Source organism: Ambystoma mexicanum, chromosome 2p (assembly GCF_040938575.1).
Source record: "Ambystoma mexicanum isolate Mex_15411 chromosome 2p, UKY_AmexF1_1, whole genome shotgun sequence".
In the NCBI taxonomy this organism is placed as follows: domain Eukaryota; kingdom Metazoa; phylum Chordata; class Amphibia; order Caudata; family Ambystomatidae; genus Ambystoma; species Ambystoma mexicanum.
The window spans coordinates 416368105-416382309 of record NC_090923.1 but is presented as its reverse complement, the minus strand read 5'-3'; the positions used below and the strand labels follow the sequence as shown (position 1 = coordinate 416382309).

At 42.8% G+C, this 14205-nt stretch overlaps 1 protein-coding gene across 4 annotated transcripts in view; it reads left to right on the top strand.

Moving 5' to 3' along the window:
* The window catches only part of KCTD6 (potassium channel tetramerization domain containing 6), a 46706-nt gene extending 34996 nt beyond the window's left edge, over window positions 1-11710 (top strand). For all 4 annotated transcript variants that reach the window (XM_069643763.1, XM_069643761.1, XM_069643762.1 and 1 more), the window contains one exon: window positions 10888-11710. In XM_069643763.1, coding sequence (XP_069499864.1) covers window positions 10888-11574 — 687 coding nt within the window. In that variant the 3' untranslated portion in view covers window positions 11575-11710. The remainder of the gene's footprint in view (window positions 1-10887) is intronic.
* Window positions 11711-14205: the final 2495 nt, after the last annotated feature.

Genomic DNA, 14205 nt, shown 5'->3' with positions numbered 1-14205 from the left:
AGGCTTGTGGAGCCTACTAGTTCCACTTTGGTGCAGCAGCGGTTGGTACCAGTTTTAGAATATTGTGCTTTCTAACGAATCAGCCCTTGCGCTCCAGACACCTGGCATTCCTCAAATCCACTGTTGCCCATAATATAAAGTATGTTCATAAGGGAAAGGCAAGACAAGAGGGTGGAGGGATATGGGTGTATATTGTGTATTGAAAGTTAGCATGTCCACTCCTAGACGGAACTATGAAAGTTAGCATGTCCACTCTAGAACTGTGAAAGTTAGCATGCCCACCCCTAGACGGAATTGGGAAAGTTAGCATGCCCACTCCTAGACGGAATTGGGAAAGTTAGCATGCCCACTCCTAGACGGAACTGCGAAAGTTAGCATGTCCACTCTTAGATGGAATTGTGAAAGTTAGCATGTGAAAGTTGCATTTAGAAAGTGTGCCCTACAGCCTGTCCGTCAAGCTTAGAAATGTGCCCAATAGCCTCTCTGGTAAATTGAATTTAGATGTGTGCCCAAGATCCTCTGTGAAAGATGCATTTAGAAGTGAGCCCAATAGCCACTCTGGAAAGCTGCATTTAGAAATGTACCCAATAGACACTCTGGAATGCTCCATTAGAAGTGTGCCCAATAACCTCGCTGTGAATTTAGTAGTGTTCCCAATAACCACTCTGTGAAAGTTGCTTTCAGAAGTGTGCCCAACAACCCCTCTGTGAATTTAGAGGTGTACCCATTGGCCGCAATGAGAGTTACATCTAGAGGTGTGCCCAATAGCCTCTCTGGTAAATTGAATTTTGAAAGTTCCTAATAGCCTCGCTGGAAAACTGAATTCAGAAGTATCCCCAATAGCCTCGCAGGAAAATGAAGTTAATAGTGCGCCCAGTAGCCTCTCAGTGGAAAATTGAATTTAGATATGGGCCCAATATCCTCTGTGAAAGCGGCATTTAGAAATGTGCCCATTAGCCACGCTGTGAAAGCTGCATTTAGAAGTGCTACCAATAGCATCTGTGAAAATTGATTATAGAAGTGCATCCAATAAACACCCTGGAAAGTCTCAAGTAGAAGTTTGCCCAATAGCCTCTCTGGAAAATTGAACTTAGAAATGTAGCCCAGTAGACGCTCTGTGAAAATTTGCATTTAGAAGTGTACCCAATAGCCTCCGCGAATGTTACACTTAGAAGTGTGCCTAATAGCCTCGCTGATAAACTGAATTTAGAAATGTTCCCAATAGCCTCTGTATGGAAAATTGTACTTAGAAGTTCGCCCGGTAGCCTCTCTGGGAAAGTGATTTTAGAAGTTTGCACATTGAAAGAGCATATAACCATTCTTACCACACCCCACGCTTACTCTCTCCTTTACATCACCACTCAACTAGAACACAGAGATACTATGACACCATTCGGTATAACTGTTCCCATACGAACATCCACCGCTTACTCCACATCATTCTATGTAAACACTGCTGGTCTCACACCCCCAGCCAGGCGTTTTCCTCAGGCCTAACGCAGCCACATCCGTTCCGGATAAATCCTGCCAGAACGAACACATTCTCCTGATCTCTCAACCACCACACCTACCAATATTTAAGAATCAGCTATTACATGTGTACCGCACGAGCTGCACACATATCCGGTGCACACACGCACCTTTTGACTCTCCCTACTCTCCCTACTCTCTCTACTGATCTGAACTTCGGTTCCCAAGGGCGTTCAACCTACCAGCGCCTTCAGACCATACCAATGGTATATAAGGCGCTATATAAGTGCAAAATAACAATAACAATAACAATGCAAGAACTAGACGAGTTTGTACTTCGTGTTGTATGTGTGGTCTTCAAAGAGACCTTGGGCCTCATAATGGGCCTGGCGGTAACCCTGCTTGTGTTGCCGGCAGGTTGCCGTCGAACCCGTAAAGATTTACTGGTGCCGGGCTTCATTAAGAGTCATTATTTCATCCCCACTACCCCCCAACTTGTCTCGGGTCTTGGTCCCCCCACCCCCTTACTAGCACACATCCCTTTTAGGACTTTTCATCCTCACTGGAGCACACCCCTCTTCTAGGGTTCAAGGGAATCTTCTCACCCTCACTGGAGAATAACCCTCTTCTTGGCATCAAGTGGCTGTACTCCCTGCTCACTCGAGCACACCCTTTTCTGGGCTCAAGGAGTTCCCCCTTCTCTGGTGCTCACCAAGTTTCTCAACACAATCCTCTCCTCGGCTCCTAGCTCATAGACTGTCTGTGAATCTTGGCATCGGTTTTAAAGCCCTCAATGTCCTCCCTTTAGCTGAGGCAATCCAGGGATGGGAAGTCTTTAAAAGGCTCGCTGCCATTTTAGATTTATTTCAGTTGGTGCAGGAGCTGGTGTTTGTTGCTCTGCTACTGACTTGCCTCCTGGCTGTTCCCCTGCTCAGACATTCTTTTTGTGGGTTTCTGGTATTTAAAAGGCCATAACCATCTGGACTAGCCAAAAAGGGAGGAGTTGGGGTTTTATACCAGGCATCACTGGGGTTGCAAATCGCACAAATCCACAGAAACCCAGACGGAAGATACCTTGCAATAAACTGAACCATGCCATCATGGCCAGTAGCGTTGTGCTCCGCTTACACGCCTAACATCAAACAAATGACATTTTGCTGGGAGCTTTTGGTATTTCTTGAAAAATGATGGGGGACAGGGGCTCTGATCTGTGGAGGGTACTTTAACATGGTGACAGACCCGGCTTTGGACTGGGTGTCATATAGGGAAGGAGCTGTTACGCCCCCAGGAGAGAGGGTCTTTCTGACAGCTTATGCAGGAAAAATGATGGTGGACACGTGGTGATCCCATCACCCGCAAACAAGAGCATATACGTTTTATTCCCCCCTCCGCCAGACATTCACCCGTAAAGATTATTCAAACATTGAAAAAGCGAGTAAGGATCTCAACTGTGCGCTTGTGCCCACATAAAAGTCTGGTAAAACGGACCAACCTGCAATGCACAGTTCACAAAAAGGTGTACTCGCTAACACCTAATATTTAGAACAACAGTTTGAGGTTGTGACATGCTTTGCGCTCTTCCCTTTGTTCCATTAGTTGACTTTGGCTGAATAAACTGATCATTTCAGTGGATGTTCTTTATTGAATTTCAGCGTCAGCCGACACGTGCTTTGACTGACTATAGCGTCGTTTTCAAGGCTGACAATATCATACATTTAAATTAATATTGATAATAAGATACATATAGAAAACATAACCGTAATCATATATATAGAATCGAAGTAATGGAAAATTCACGTACCCAATTGGCAGTTGATTTCAAAATTTCAAAAGGTAGTGAGGAGGGAGAATAAGAGAGTAGAGAGATGCAGTCAAATATTCTCAATCCAAAGTTGGAAATTAAGTACAAACATGATTAGACATAAGTTGTCACTATTGGTTAGAAATTACTGCCTGATTTAAATGCATTCGAGCCACGTGCTTAAATGAGAATCCCAAATTATTGTCTCATCTATTAAAGTATAAGAGTATCTCCTCTGTGTATATGATCATGCACATCACTTTTACTTTAAACCCATATTAGCACCCAAAATCTGTGATGGGAGATAATTGTAAGTGTACTTATGTGCACAAAGATTGTTCAATATTAGTATTATGTCATGTGCCACCTCGTGATTCTATGCGTGACAATGCAAGCTCATAGGGCTAAAATTAAAAATTGATATCACCTATCTTCTTATGTTGTTTAGTTATAAATCATCTCAACTTGAGAAAACACTGTAAGGGTTGTGCCCTGTAAATAGCTATAGTATGCAAAAAAAAATTATAATGTGGATTGAAAAAATCGGCACAGGTGAGAATTGCCTGATGCAAAGTATAAATTAGTTCAAGAAAAAATGCCTTGCCTAATCAAATGTTAGGTGACCAAGTAAATTGTATTCTTGTGTATAACAGAATGTATCTGACAGTTACTTGGATCCTCTATGAACAATGAGTAGTGAACTTCTCTGGAGCATGCGCAATATGATGATCGCATTTATAATACGCATGTGCAAGCGAGTAGTGGCTCAACATGGGGCATGCGCGACCCTAGCGTCCATACGGACCAATCACATTGTTTGAATTCTCGACTAGTGTGGTTAAGAATGAGCGGATCGTATGCCCGCATTTCTTGATACTCATGGCCACACAGGGATTAAACCCATATAATAAGGTAAGTGCATTTATTGGTGTTGTCCTGTAGACTATTATAATTGATAACATTTATTGAAAAATTCAATTCAGACTAGTAAGAGTAGTGTTTCTGTGTCCACAGTGTTTCTTTTTTTTGTGCCTCCAATAGATTGACAAAGCAGGCAGCTTAACGATATAACGGCAAGGATCCAAGTAACTGTCAGATACATTCTGTTATACACAAGAATACAATTTACTTGGTCACCTGACATTTGATTAGGTAAGGCATTTTTTCTTGAACTAATTTATACTTTGCATCAGGCAATGCTCACCTGTGCCGATTTTATTTCAATCCACATTACACATTTTTTTGCATACTATAGCTATTTACAGGGCACAACCCTTACAGCGTTTTCTCAAGTTGAGATGATTTATAACTAAACAACATAAGAAGATAGGTGAGATCAATTTTTAATTTTAGCCCTATGAGCTTGCATTGTCACGCATAGAATCACGAGGTGGCACATTGCATAATACTAATATTGATCCGTCTTTGTGCACATAAGTACACTTACAATTATCTCCCATCACAGATTTTGGGTGCTAATATGGGTTTAAAGTAAAAGTGATGTGCATGACTGTATACACAGAGGAGATACTCTTATACTTTAATAGATGAGACAATAATTTGGGATTCTCATTTAAGCACGTGGCTCGAATGCATTTAAATCGGGCAGTAATTTCTAACCAATAGTGACAACTTATGTCTAATCATGTTTGTACTTAATTTCCAATTTTGGATTGAGAATATCTTACTGCATCTCTCTACTCTTATTCTCCCTCCTCACTACCTTTTGAAATTTTGAAATCAACTGCCAATTGGGTACGTGAATTTTCCATTACTTTGATTCTATATGTATGATTACGGTTATGTTTTTCTATATGTATCTTATCAATATTGATTTAAATGTATGATATTGTCAACCTTGAAAACGACGCTATAGTCGAAACACGTGTCGGCTGATGCTGCAATTCAATAAAGAACATTCACTGAAATTATAATATCAGTTTATTCAGCCAACGATCAACTAATGGAACAAAGGGAAGAGCGCAAAGCATGTCGCAACACCCGTATAGATGATATTTTCCTACAGGCAGCCTTCGAACACAACATTGAAAGGGCAGCCATTGAAGTAGTGGGCTGGTCAGACCACGATATGACCACAATTGATCTCGACCTAGTGTAACGACAGACAAAAGGTGGATCTGTAAAGACACACTTTTTAAAGACCGAGTTTTTAGGGAATCACTTGACACTGAAATTAGGGACTTCTTTAAGTGGAACGACATAGGCGATCCCCCTCGAGCGACAGTGTGGGAAGCAGCAAAAGCCATGACAAGAGGACTTATAATAGTGCAGGGGACATTTATGAAAATAACCAGACTCCTGCCAAGAGGCAGACCTGGCAGGTGGGGTTGGGGACTCTGTTGAAACTTTTGCAGTTATAAAAGAGCTCAGTCGAGAACTGAAGCAAGTGTGGAGTGGGAAAGTGTTAACTCACCTCCGGTTTGTCAAACAGAAATATTATGAAAGAGGAGACAAGGCCTACACCCTATTAGCTGCTAGACTAAGAGGGCAGAGAGCTGAGAGTGGTATATAAAATCAAAAACTTGGAGGGGGCAACTCTGAACAATCCCACTGAAATCACGGCTTGTTTCGCCCACTTCTACTGACAATTGTATATTTCAGACTGTGTAAAAGCATAGACAAATTCTTAGGAACTTCAGCGTTCAAACCACTGCAAAGCCTAGATATACAACAGCAGAAATATGTGCAGCCATTTTGAAATTAAAGACCGGATCAGCGCCAGGACAAGATGGCCTCGCCCCAGCTTTTTATAAGACTTTTAGCGGTGCAATAGCGCCCTTCTTAACCATTCTGTTTAAAGACATAATGGAAACGGGTCAGGCCCCAGCGTCCTTTATGGAATCTAGAATTATCTTTCTTCCCCAAAGAAGGAAGAGATAAACTAGAGTGTGGCTCCTACAGGCCAATCGCCCTGTTAACCGTTGATACCAAAATCTATGCCAGCATCCTCGCAAACAGGTTGAGCAAGGTGCTCCCGAGGCTTATAGATAACGACCAGGTTGCGTACGTGAAAGGGCGACAGGGTGCGGACAATATCCACAAAACTTTAGACCCAATAGTGTTGATTAACCCTTGAGACGCAAGACCCACCCTAATCTCGGTGGACGCAGAAAAAGCTTTTCATAGGTTTGAGTGGCCAATTATGCTCCAAGTCTTGAGGAAGGCAAACCTGATGGCACGCTGGATTACAGGGGCAAAGGCGCTATACCGCAACCTGAGCGCAAAGGTGGTTAAAGGGGTGGCATCCCCCACCTCGTTTTGCCTTGAGTTGGGGGACCAGGCAGGACTGCCCTTTATCACCTCTGATCTTTGTGCTGGTGATGGACCCTTTGGCCCAAACCATCAGGTAGGATGCCTCAATTAATGGGATTATTAAATTTGGGAAGGAATATAATCTAGCACTGTTTGCTGACAATGTCCTTATTTATTTGACGCACCCATCCCGGTTCATCCCAGCACTTTTAGCAGCAATGGAAGAATATGAAACCCACTCAGGTTTCCGTGTCAATCGAAATACAACAGTAATTCCACCGTTAAATATCAACGGCTCCCCCTCAGACCATCTGTGAAACACCTGGGTTCTGAAGCAAGCCCACGATCTAATCCAATACCTAGGGGTGACCATCACGAAACAGTTAAGAAACCTATACCAGGCCAATTATGCTCCATTCTGGACAGCTATTTAAAGGAACATCCAAAAATTGTCTAAATTAAAACTCTGATGGGCAGGAATGAACGTGCTTTCGCGGCTCCTCTTTCTATTCCAGTCTCTCCCGGTAGCACTTCCAGACAACTTCCATGTGGAAATCAAGCAATCTCTACTAACCTTTTTATAGGAAGGGAAGCGGCCTGAATAGCTTACAAAACCATGATGCTTCTAAAAAACAAGGGGGGCTGGCGTACCCAGACATCTGATTATTATGGAGCAGCCCAATTCAGTGTATTAGACCACTTGAGGGAATCCGAAAACAAACAGTGGGTACATCTAGAAAATGGGTACCTCGCACCGGTAACGTTATGAGAATGGCAGTGTTGTGGGTCCTCTGGAGAAGAAACCAGATGTGAGCGGTGTCGCCACATGGCCCTCCCCTCTAAGTTGCATCTGAGTGCCTCCAATTAGAGATCTTATAACGGACCCAATTCGCGTCCAAACGCAATTTGAACAGGACTTGGTCAGGGTGGGGCAAATGTGGAGGGAAGGGATATTCTTGACCAAGGACGTTAGGAAGCGCCCAACAAGGCCAACAGATCCAGCCCCTGCTATACCTGCAACTAAAGAGTGTACTCCACCTAGGGACAGCGAACAATCCACCTCAAAGACATCTTACACCATTTGAAAGCATACTTGAGACGCACATGGGCTCCAAGGAGTTAGTTACAAAACTTTATAATGCCCTATTGGAGAGGGGACGCCTATCAACACCACATATGCAAGCTGAGTGGGAAAAGGATTTGGGATGGGATGGGAAGGGAATCTGGAGGGATGGGCCGCAGTATATAGAGCTGTCTGGAAATCCACTATCTTGGTCCAATATAATGCACAACAGCAGGTTGCTCATGCAATGGCACCTCACTCCCCAGAAGTTGGCGAAAATGTACCCCAGAATCAGCCCTTAATGTTGGCAGGGATGCTCACAAATCGGCAATTATTGGCATCAATGGTGGGACTGCCCCAGTGTTCAAATTTATTAGACAGAAATCTTGGGCTGGATTCACGACATAGAGGACATTGGGAGGGCAGCGACGCCTCTCCTGGTATCGTTTGGGGGTGAAATCATCAAAGAACAATATTTAGTCTTACCTCATCTGCCCAGAAATTTGCTTCTAGCAGCTCGAGTGTGTTTGACCATACGATGGAAAGGTGGCACGCTTCCGACAAAGGAGTGGCTGCGTAAGGCCAAGGAGATGTACGATAGGGAAAGCCTCACTGCAGCACTAATGGAATCACACTCGCACATAGATACATTTAGGCTCCCCTTTCTGGATTATTGGGAATGGTATAAACAAGCGCCCTAATGCCCCAGATGACGAAGCCTTTCACGCCCATGGAGTTGGTCTTATTGCTCGCTAAACTGGGCACTCTGCTGGGAGAATCCTGAACAATGTTGCATGTCAAATGTCAACATGCCATGCGCTGATTGTTTGATGCTATTCTTGAAGTGTGTTGGGGAGGTGGAAAAAGGGAGGATGGAGGTGGGACTGAAAATCTGATCAATCATTTGCACTGTTTGGAAATCTGTTTGCAATCTTATTCTTTGCATTTGTTGGTCTTCAATAACCTTTTATTTAAAAAAAAAAAGTCCATAACAAAGGACATGAAATCCTGTAGTAATTTTCACCAATGTAATAATCTTTTTTCCTTTGGGAATGGGGAAGGCAGTAATTCTCTCCCTAAATTCTGTAGCTACAGAGGAGGGAGAAAATGTCCCGTCCTAAGCACTGCTGCTTCCCAATAGTGTACCTTTTCATGAATCCCAAGAAGACACTCCGGGTTTTGGATTTCTTATCCCGATGCCTCTTGGGAGATGCAGTTCTGAATAACCTGTGTCTTTGTGACGTTGCAGTTCCTAACTAGTTGCTCTCTCAGGGGATTTCGGTATTGGGTCAAGGCTGATCTGCCTAAAATCCTGGGTCTTATTTAGAGGGACTCTCTGGTAGGTTCTTTGGGGATAATCCTGCACGGCTATTCTGCAAGGATGCCCCCCACCCTTTGGGCAATAACTCTTCGCCCTGTACCGGATAACATTCAAGATGTTTAAGTATTCGGGTTGGGGCAAGGCAGACAGTGGGCTAGAGGTAATGTTGGTACTGTGACTTTGCCTCAATAGCATACAACGTAAGTAACGTATACAGAAAAAAACATATAGATGTGCAGTCCTCAAGAAGGTAAAAATGAAACTCTGGCATGGGGACTCGCAACAGTTTTGTGTGAAGAGAAATCTAGACTGCTTTCCCTGGTACTATGCAGTTATTTTCCTTGCTATGTTTGAGAGGAAACTGTTGCACAGCAGGTTTTGTCCATTTTACAAATGCCACATCTTCTCTGGAGACCCTCATTGTATCAGTCAAAAGATTACATTTTGTACTTGTTCCTCTCTTATATTATCTAACCACAAAGGGTTCTAACGGGTTCGATAAATGCTGTGGCCTTTGTGTCCATTCATGTCTTGTGTTATTGGAAGTGGCTATTTCAATGGTGCAAGTACCTGGCGTGTATGTTGTACAGAGGAAACGCATCTAAAGCCAGTACTGGGTACTGGGGTTCACACTTTAAACAATGAGGGTTGACATTTGGTTAATTATTTGAGGGAACATGTACCACATCCTATTGGTCATTCCCACCTACACCATTTATCTGAAATAATGTTTCAGAATGAGTGGTAAATATTGTTTAGAATAGTAACATGATCTGGTTCATGGGCATTCTCTGTCTTCGTTTTAGTGGAAAGGTTTGCATTCCCAAACAAATTGGGACCAGAAACATTTGGGCCTCTACTCTGCGAGGACACCAGGAATAAAGGCAGGATGTGTCCTGGCTTAAAGGAATGGTTATACACCACACTTGTTCCGAGGGAACCATCAGTACAACCACTCCATACCATTAGCGATCTATTAGAAGTATGGTATGCACGTATCACTTCAACCCACCCTGGCTCACCACTACCATTCTGTGGTAATGGTCAGTCACACAATACTGATTGCTATGGCGGCCAAACCTGAACAAGCTCTTTGTGTTGACGCCTGTGACCCCTGACCCACACCCCCCCACCCCCAACCCCACCCCCACCCCCCTCCCCCCCGGAGAATAAGGTACTAACAGGTGCTGTATGTTTCCTTCGAAAAACAGTTTCATCAGTCCCCCACACTGCTTCTCTTTCACCTACTCTTTGCCCAGTTATCTGCTCTACCTTCACCCACTATGCCCGCTACTCTCAACACACCCTGTGCTTCACTTTTTGCGCACATCACCCACTTGTGTAAACACTTACTCTGTGCCATCGCCCAACATATGCCTCATAACCCATTGGTAAAGACACAGCTATTGTATGTAGGTTCTATGGATGCATGGATGTATCGGCATTTGTCATTCTAGCTTTAAAGCAACGTTGAATCCTTGAATATGCAGAAGCGTGGCAAGGTTGATTGTTTCAGATATATGTCAGTATAAGCCCATCAACTTGCTTAACCGGTCATTAATGGGACATTTCTACTTGTAAAAATACTTGACATCTCACAGTTCCCACACGACAACTGCACCTCAGCAACCAGCTAGCATTAGCACTCATTTAACTGTGAAAGTCACATACGAAAGGCCTTATTGGTTGGGGAAAGTGCAAGTATATTTCTCCCTGCCCCACCCCCAATGACTGGGGCGACCTGTAAAAAAAACAACAAAAATGATGAAGTAAAAAAAAAAATGGCATAGTTGGTTGACAAAAAGACATGTTTTTGGTGAACAGGTTCTGTTTTTGTTTTACTGTATTTTACTGGTATGCCTTAATCATATTGAAGACTGTAAAGATCAAAGACAACTTGCCTATTTTATGTGCTGATATCACAAATTGCAATTCACTAATTTTGATTGTTGGTTTCAGATGGCAGATCCAGTCACGCTTAATGTTGGTGGACATTTGTATACTACTTCTCTCTCGACTTTGAAGCGATACCCAGATTCAATGCTGGGAGCCATGTTCAGGGGAGACTTTCCTACAGCCAGGGACTCTCAAGGGAACTACTTTATTGATCGCGATGGACCCCTCTTCCGACACGTTCTAAACTTTCTAAGGACTTCAGAACTAACCTTACCTCTCGATTTTAAGGAATTCGATTTGCTTAGAAAAGAAGCTGATTTTTATCAGGTTGAACCTCTGATACAGTATCTCAATGACCCAAAACCATTGTATCCTGTGGATACATTTGAAGAAGTTGTGGAGTTGTCAAGCACTCGGAAATTGTCAAAGTACTCTAATCCAGTGGCAGTGATTATAACGCAGCTCACTATTACTACTAAAGTGCACTCGTTATTAGAGGGTATTGCAAACCATTTTACAAAGTGGAATAAGCATATGATGGACACTAGAGACTGTCAGGTTTCTTTTACGTTTGGTCCATGCGATTACCACCAAGAAGTTGCACTCCGAGTGCATTTGATGGAATACATCACAAAGCAAGGATTTGCTATCAGAAACACGCGAGTGCACCATATGAGCGAGAGAGCCAATGAGAACACAGTGGAACACAACTGGACTTTCTGTAGATTGGCCCGAAAGACGGACGACTGAGTCTCATGTAATGCTTCAAACCATCGTTTCAGGACCGATCGTTTTTCCAAAAAAACGTTGATGGAAGAGATGATTGACGGCTTCAGATGTGGACTGTTTTAAACTATTTATTAACTGCTATTAAGAGTTTGGATCATAAATGTAGGACCTCTGTTTACTTAGCACAAGTATGCATGTGCCTGGTTAAACTATTTGGAGCCATGCCTGTACAAATTAATTATGTACGTCTACCAAATCCTATTTGTATTGTGAAGTCCATTTTGAAAAAGCGTCCATTTGGGAGCTTAATGAGCGGAGAATAATATGCAATCGTTGATAATAAAAAGCGAGCACTAATATCTACATTTAAAAATTAAGAACCAGTATTCTAATGGAAGAAAAGAATTGCCATTTTGTGTACCTAAACCAGGAATCTTTTACTGGCCTTTCTGGAGGCTTTTGAATGGTTAGGCTAATGGTTATTTCTGTGCATCAAAATCAAATGCAGACTATTACCATAGCCATGGAAATGTTGAGCTAGACATGCTTCCTATTCTGAAAACATTCCAGTGATAAAAACAAGACATTATCATGAATTGTGTTCCTGCCAGTATGTTTATTCCAGGAATTGTGTTCAGCTAAACGCAGCAGAGAAAGATGGCATGCATGTTTCTTTGTTTGTGGTGTACTGTGCAGTCAGCCACATGTTATCGCGAATGGGTGAAATATGTGCAACTAGATGAGTCATTGCATGTTGTAGGAGCTCTCTGTTGATGATCCGCTTTGAATTGGCCTATTTTAATAGCTATTGGAGTGTGCATTCTGATAGAAGTCTTGGAGTATACGATGAATGATTTGGGTGCTCTAGACTATCTAACTCTTCACTCCAATGTATTTTAAAACGCCCCATAGTCAGGTTGAGGATTTTCAAAAGAAGTAACTCAAACCTCTATTATCCAGAAAATCTGAGCGACTGTGCATAGTTCCTAAGAGCATGTGCTTGGGAGCCAGAGCTTACTTGGCTTGAAAAACCAAAAGGTAAGCTGAATCTAGCGCTACCTGTAACATCTCAACCTGCATAGTTAACGTTTTTCTTTGCAGTGGTTCCGTAAAAACAGAACTTCCATTCTATTGATGACTCCCCTCACCCCACCACATTCTGCACTAGTTCCAGAACAAACAAAAGTTAAACTCGTTCCTGCCATCCACCTTAACTGGCCCAACATGCAGACCTAAACAGTGTTTCACTTGAACAGAAATGACAGTTCTAAGAACTGTTCGTACAGTGCCCACACTGAACAGTCTTTATAAATGTCATTACCCAAGTGTGTGTGTGTGTGTGTGTGTGTGTGTGTGTGTGTGTATATATATATATATCTATACTCGATATCAATGCAAAAACTTTAGTTAAAGTGCAGTTAGGGTGACTAAAAACCCTTGACATTTGCATTGGGAAACTCAGGACTGGCTTAACTCTGCGCCTTCCCGTTGATCTTCCCTATAATACTATACCCCACAAAATGCCATTTTGAATGGCATTGTGAATGCCTTTTGTAACGAGAACTTGCTGAGTTAAGCTGGTGACGAGTTTCCCAATGTGCTTCATTTCAAGGGTTTTGTTGCACTACGTTTACTGCATTCAAATTAATTTCATTGCATTCCAACGTCTTTGAACTGTTACTGAGAGGATTATATTTTCCCTGGAGCTTTGTGGAAGTCCGTCTACTGTCTTTCATCTTTTGCTGATGTCTGGCCTTAAAAGGACATCCACACATGGAACGCGCTGTGTGATTTCGTGTTCTTATGCTTCCGCTGTTTCCTCTGTGCCAGTTGAGGACCCTAAGCCAGAATTCACAAGTGTGAGCCGGCTCGCCTTTTGCCTCCCCCCTGAGCGCATTACTCTGTTCAGCATATTACCCAGTCCTGCAGGTACAGCATTTCTAAGCTGTTTTCAATCAAACTACTGTGTATTCAGAGTTAATTGCTTTGTTTTTGATTTTAAATTTTTCTCTCATTTATGGCTAATTGTCATTCCTGATCCAGCTATCATCCTGATAAATTCTTCTGGGGCAGAGACGGGAGTGTGGTTGCTTTTTCCCATAGCCCGTCATTTTGTTTGGAGCCTTGGTGTGGTGGCTGACTCTGCTTGTACACCATTGCCTGTTTGCCTTACTACTGCACACTAGGACTGGGCGGGCGTTTACAAGTGTGGAACCATCTGATCTTGATTTAACATGCCATATCAAATTAAACCACAAAACCCCTGTTATAACCTAAGAAGGGGGGGGGGGCGCAGACATAATGTTACCACACAGCCACCAACTAATAGACAGGATAAGGGTAAGAAAGGTGGGAATGCGGTAAGCATACGACGGAGAGGAACTATAACTGCATTTTTTTCAAAGTGAGCAACTTGCTACCAAGCCCTTGGTTGCCCCGGAAATGACGGAATATCCCTCACAGAAGGAGTGTACATTTCAAGATTTGCTTAACTTTGAAGAGATTGATAACACATCTCTATTGCATCTGTCTATTCAGCAAATTATGGTTGCTGCAACAGAGAACATTTCACAATCAAGGAAGGATCCCATGGTTGTAAGTGCCCAGGTCATCAGAATGGAGGGCAGTGCAGAGCCTAAGATGACCTCTGCC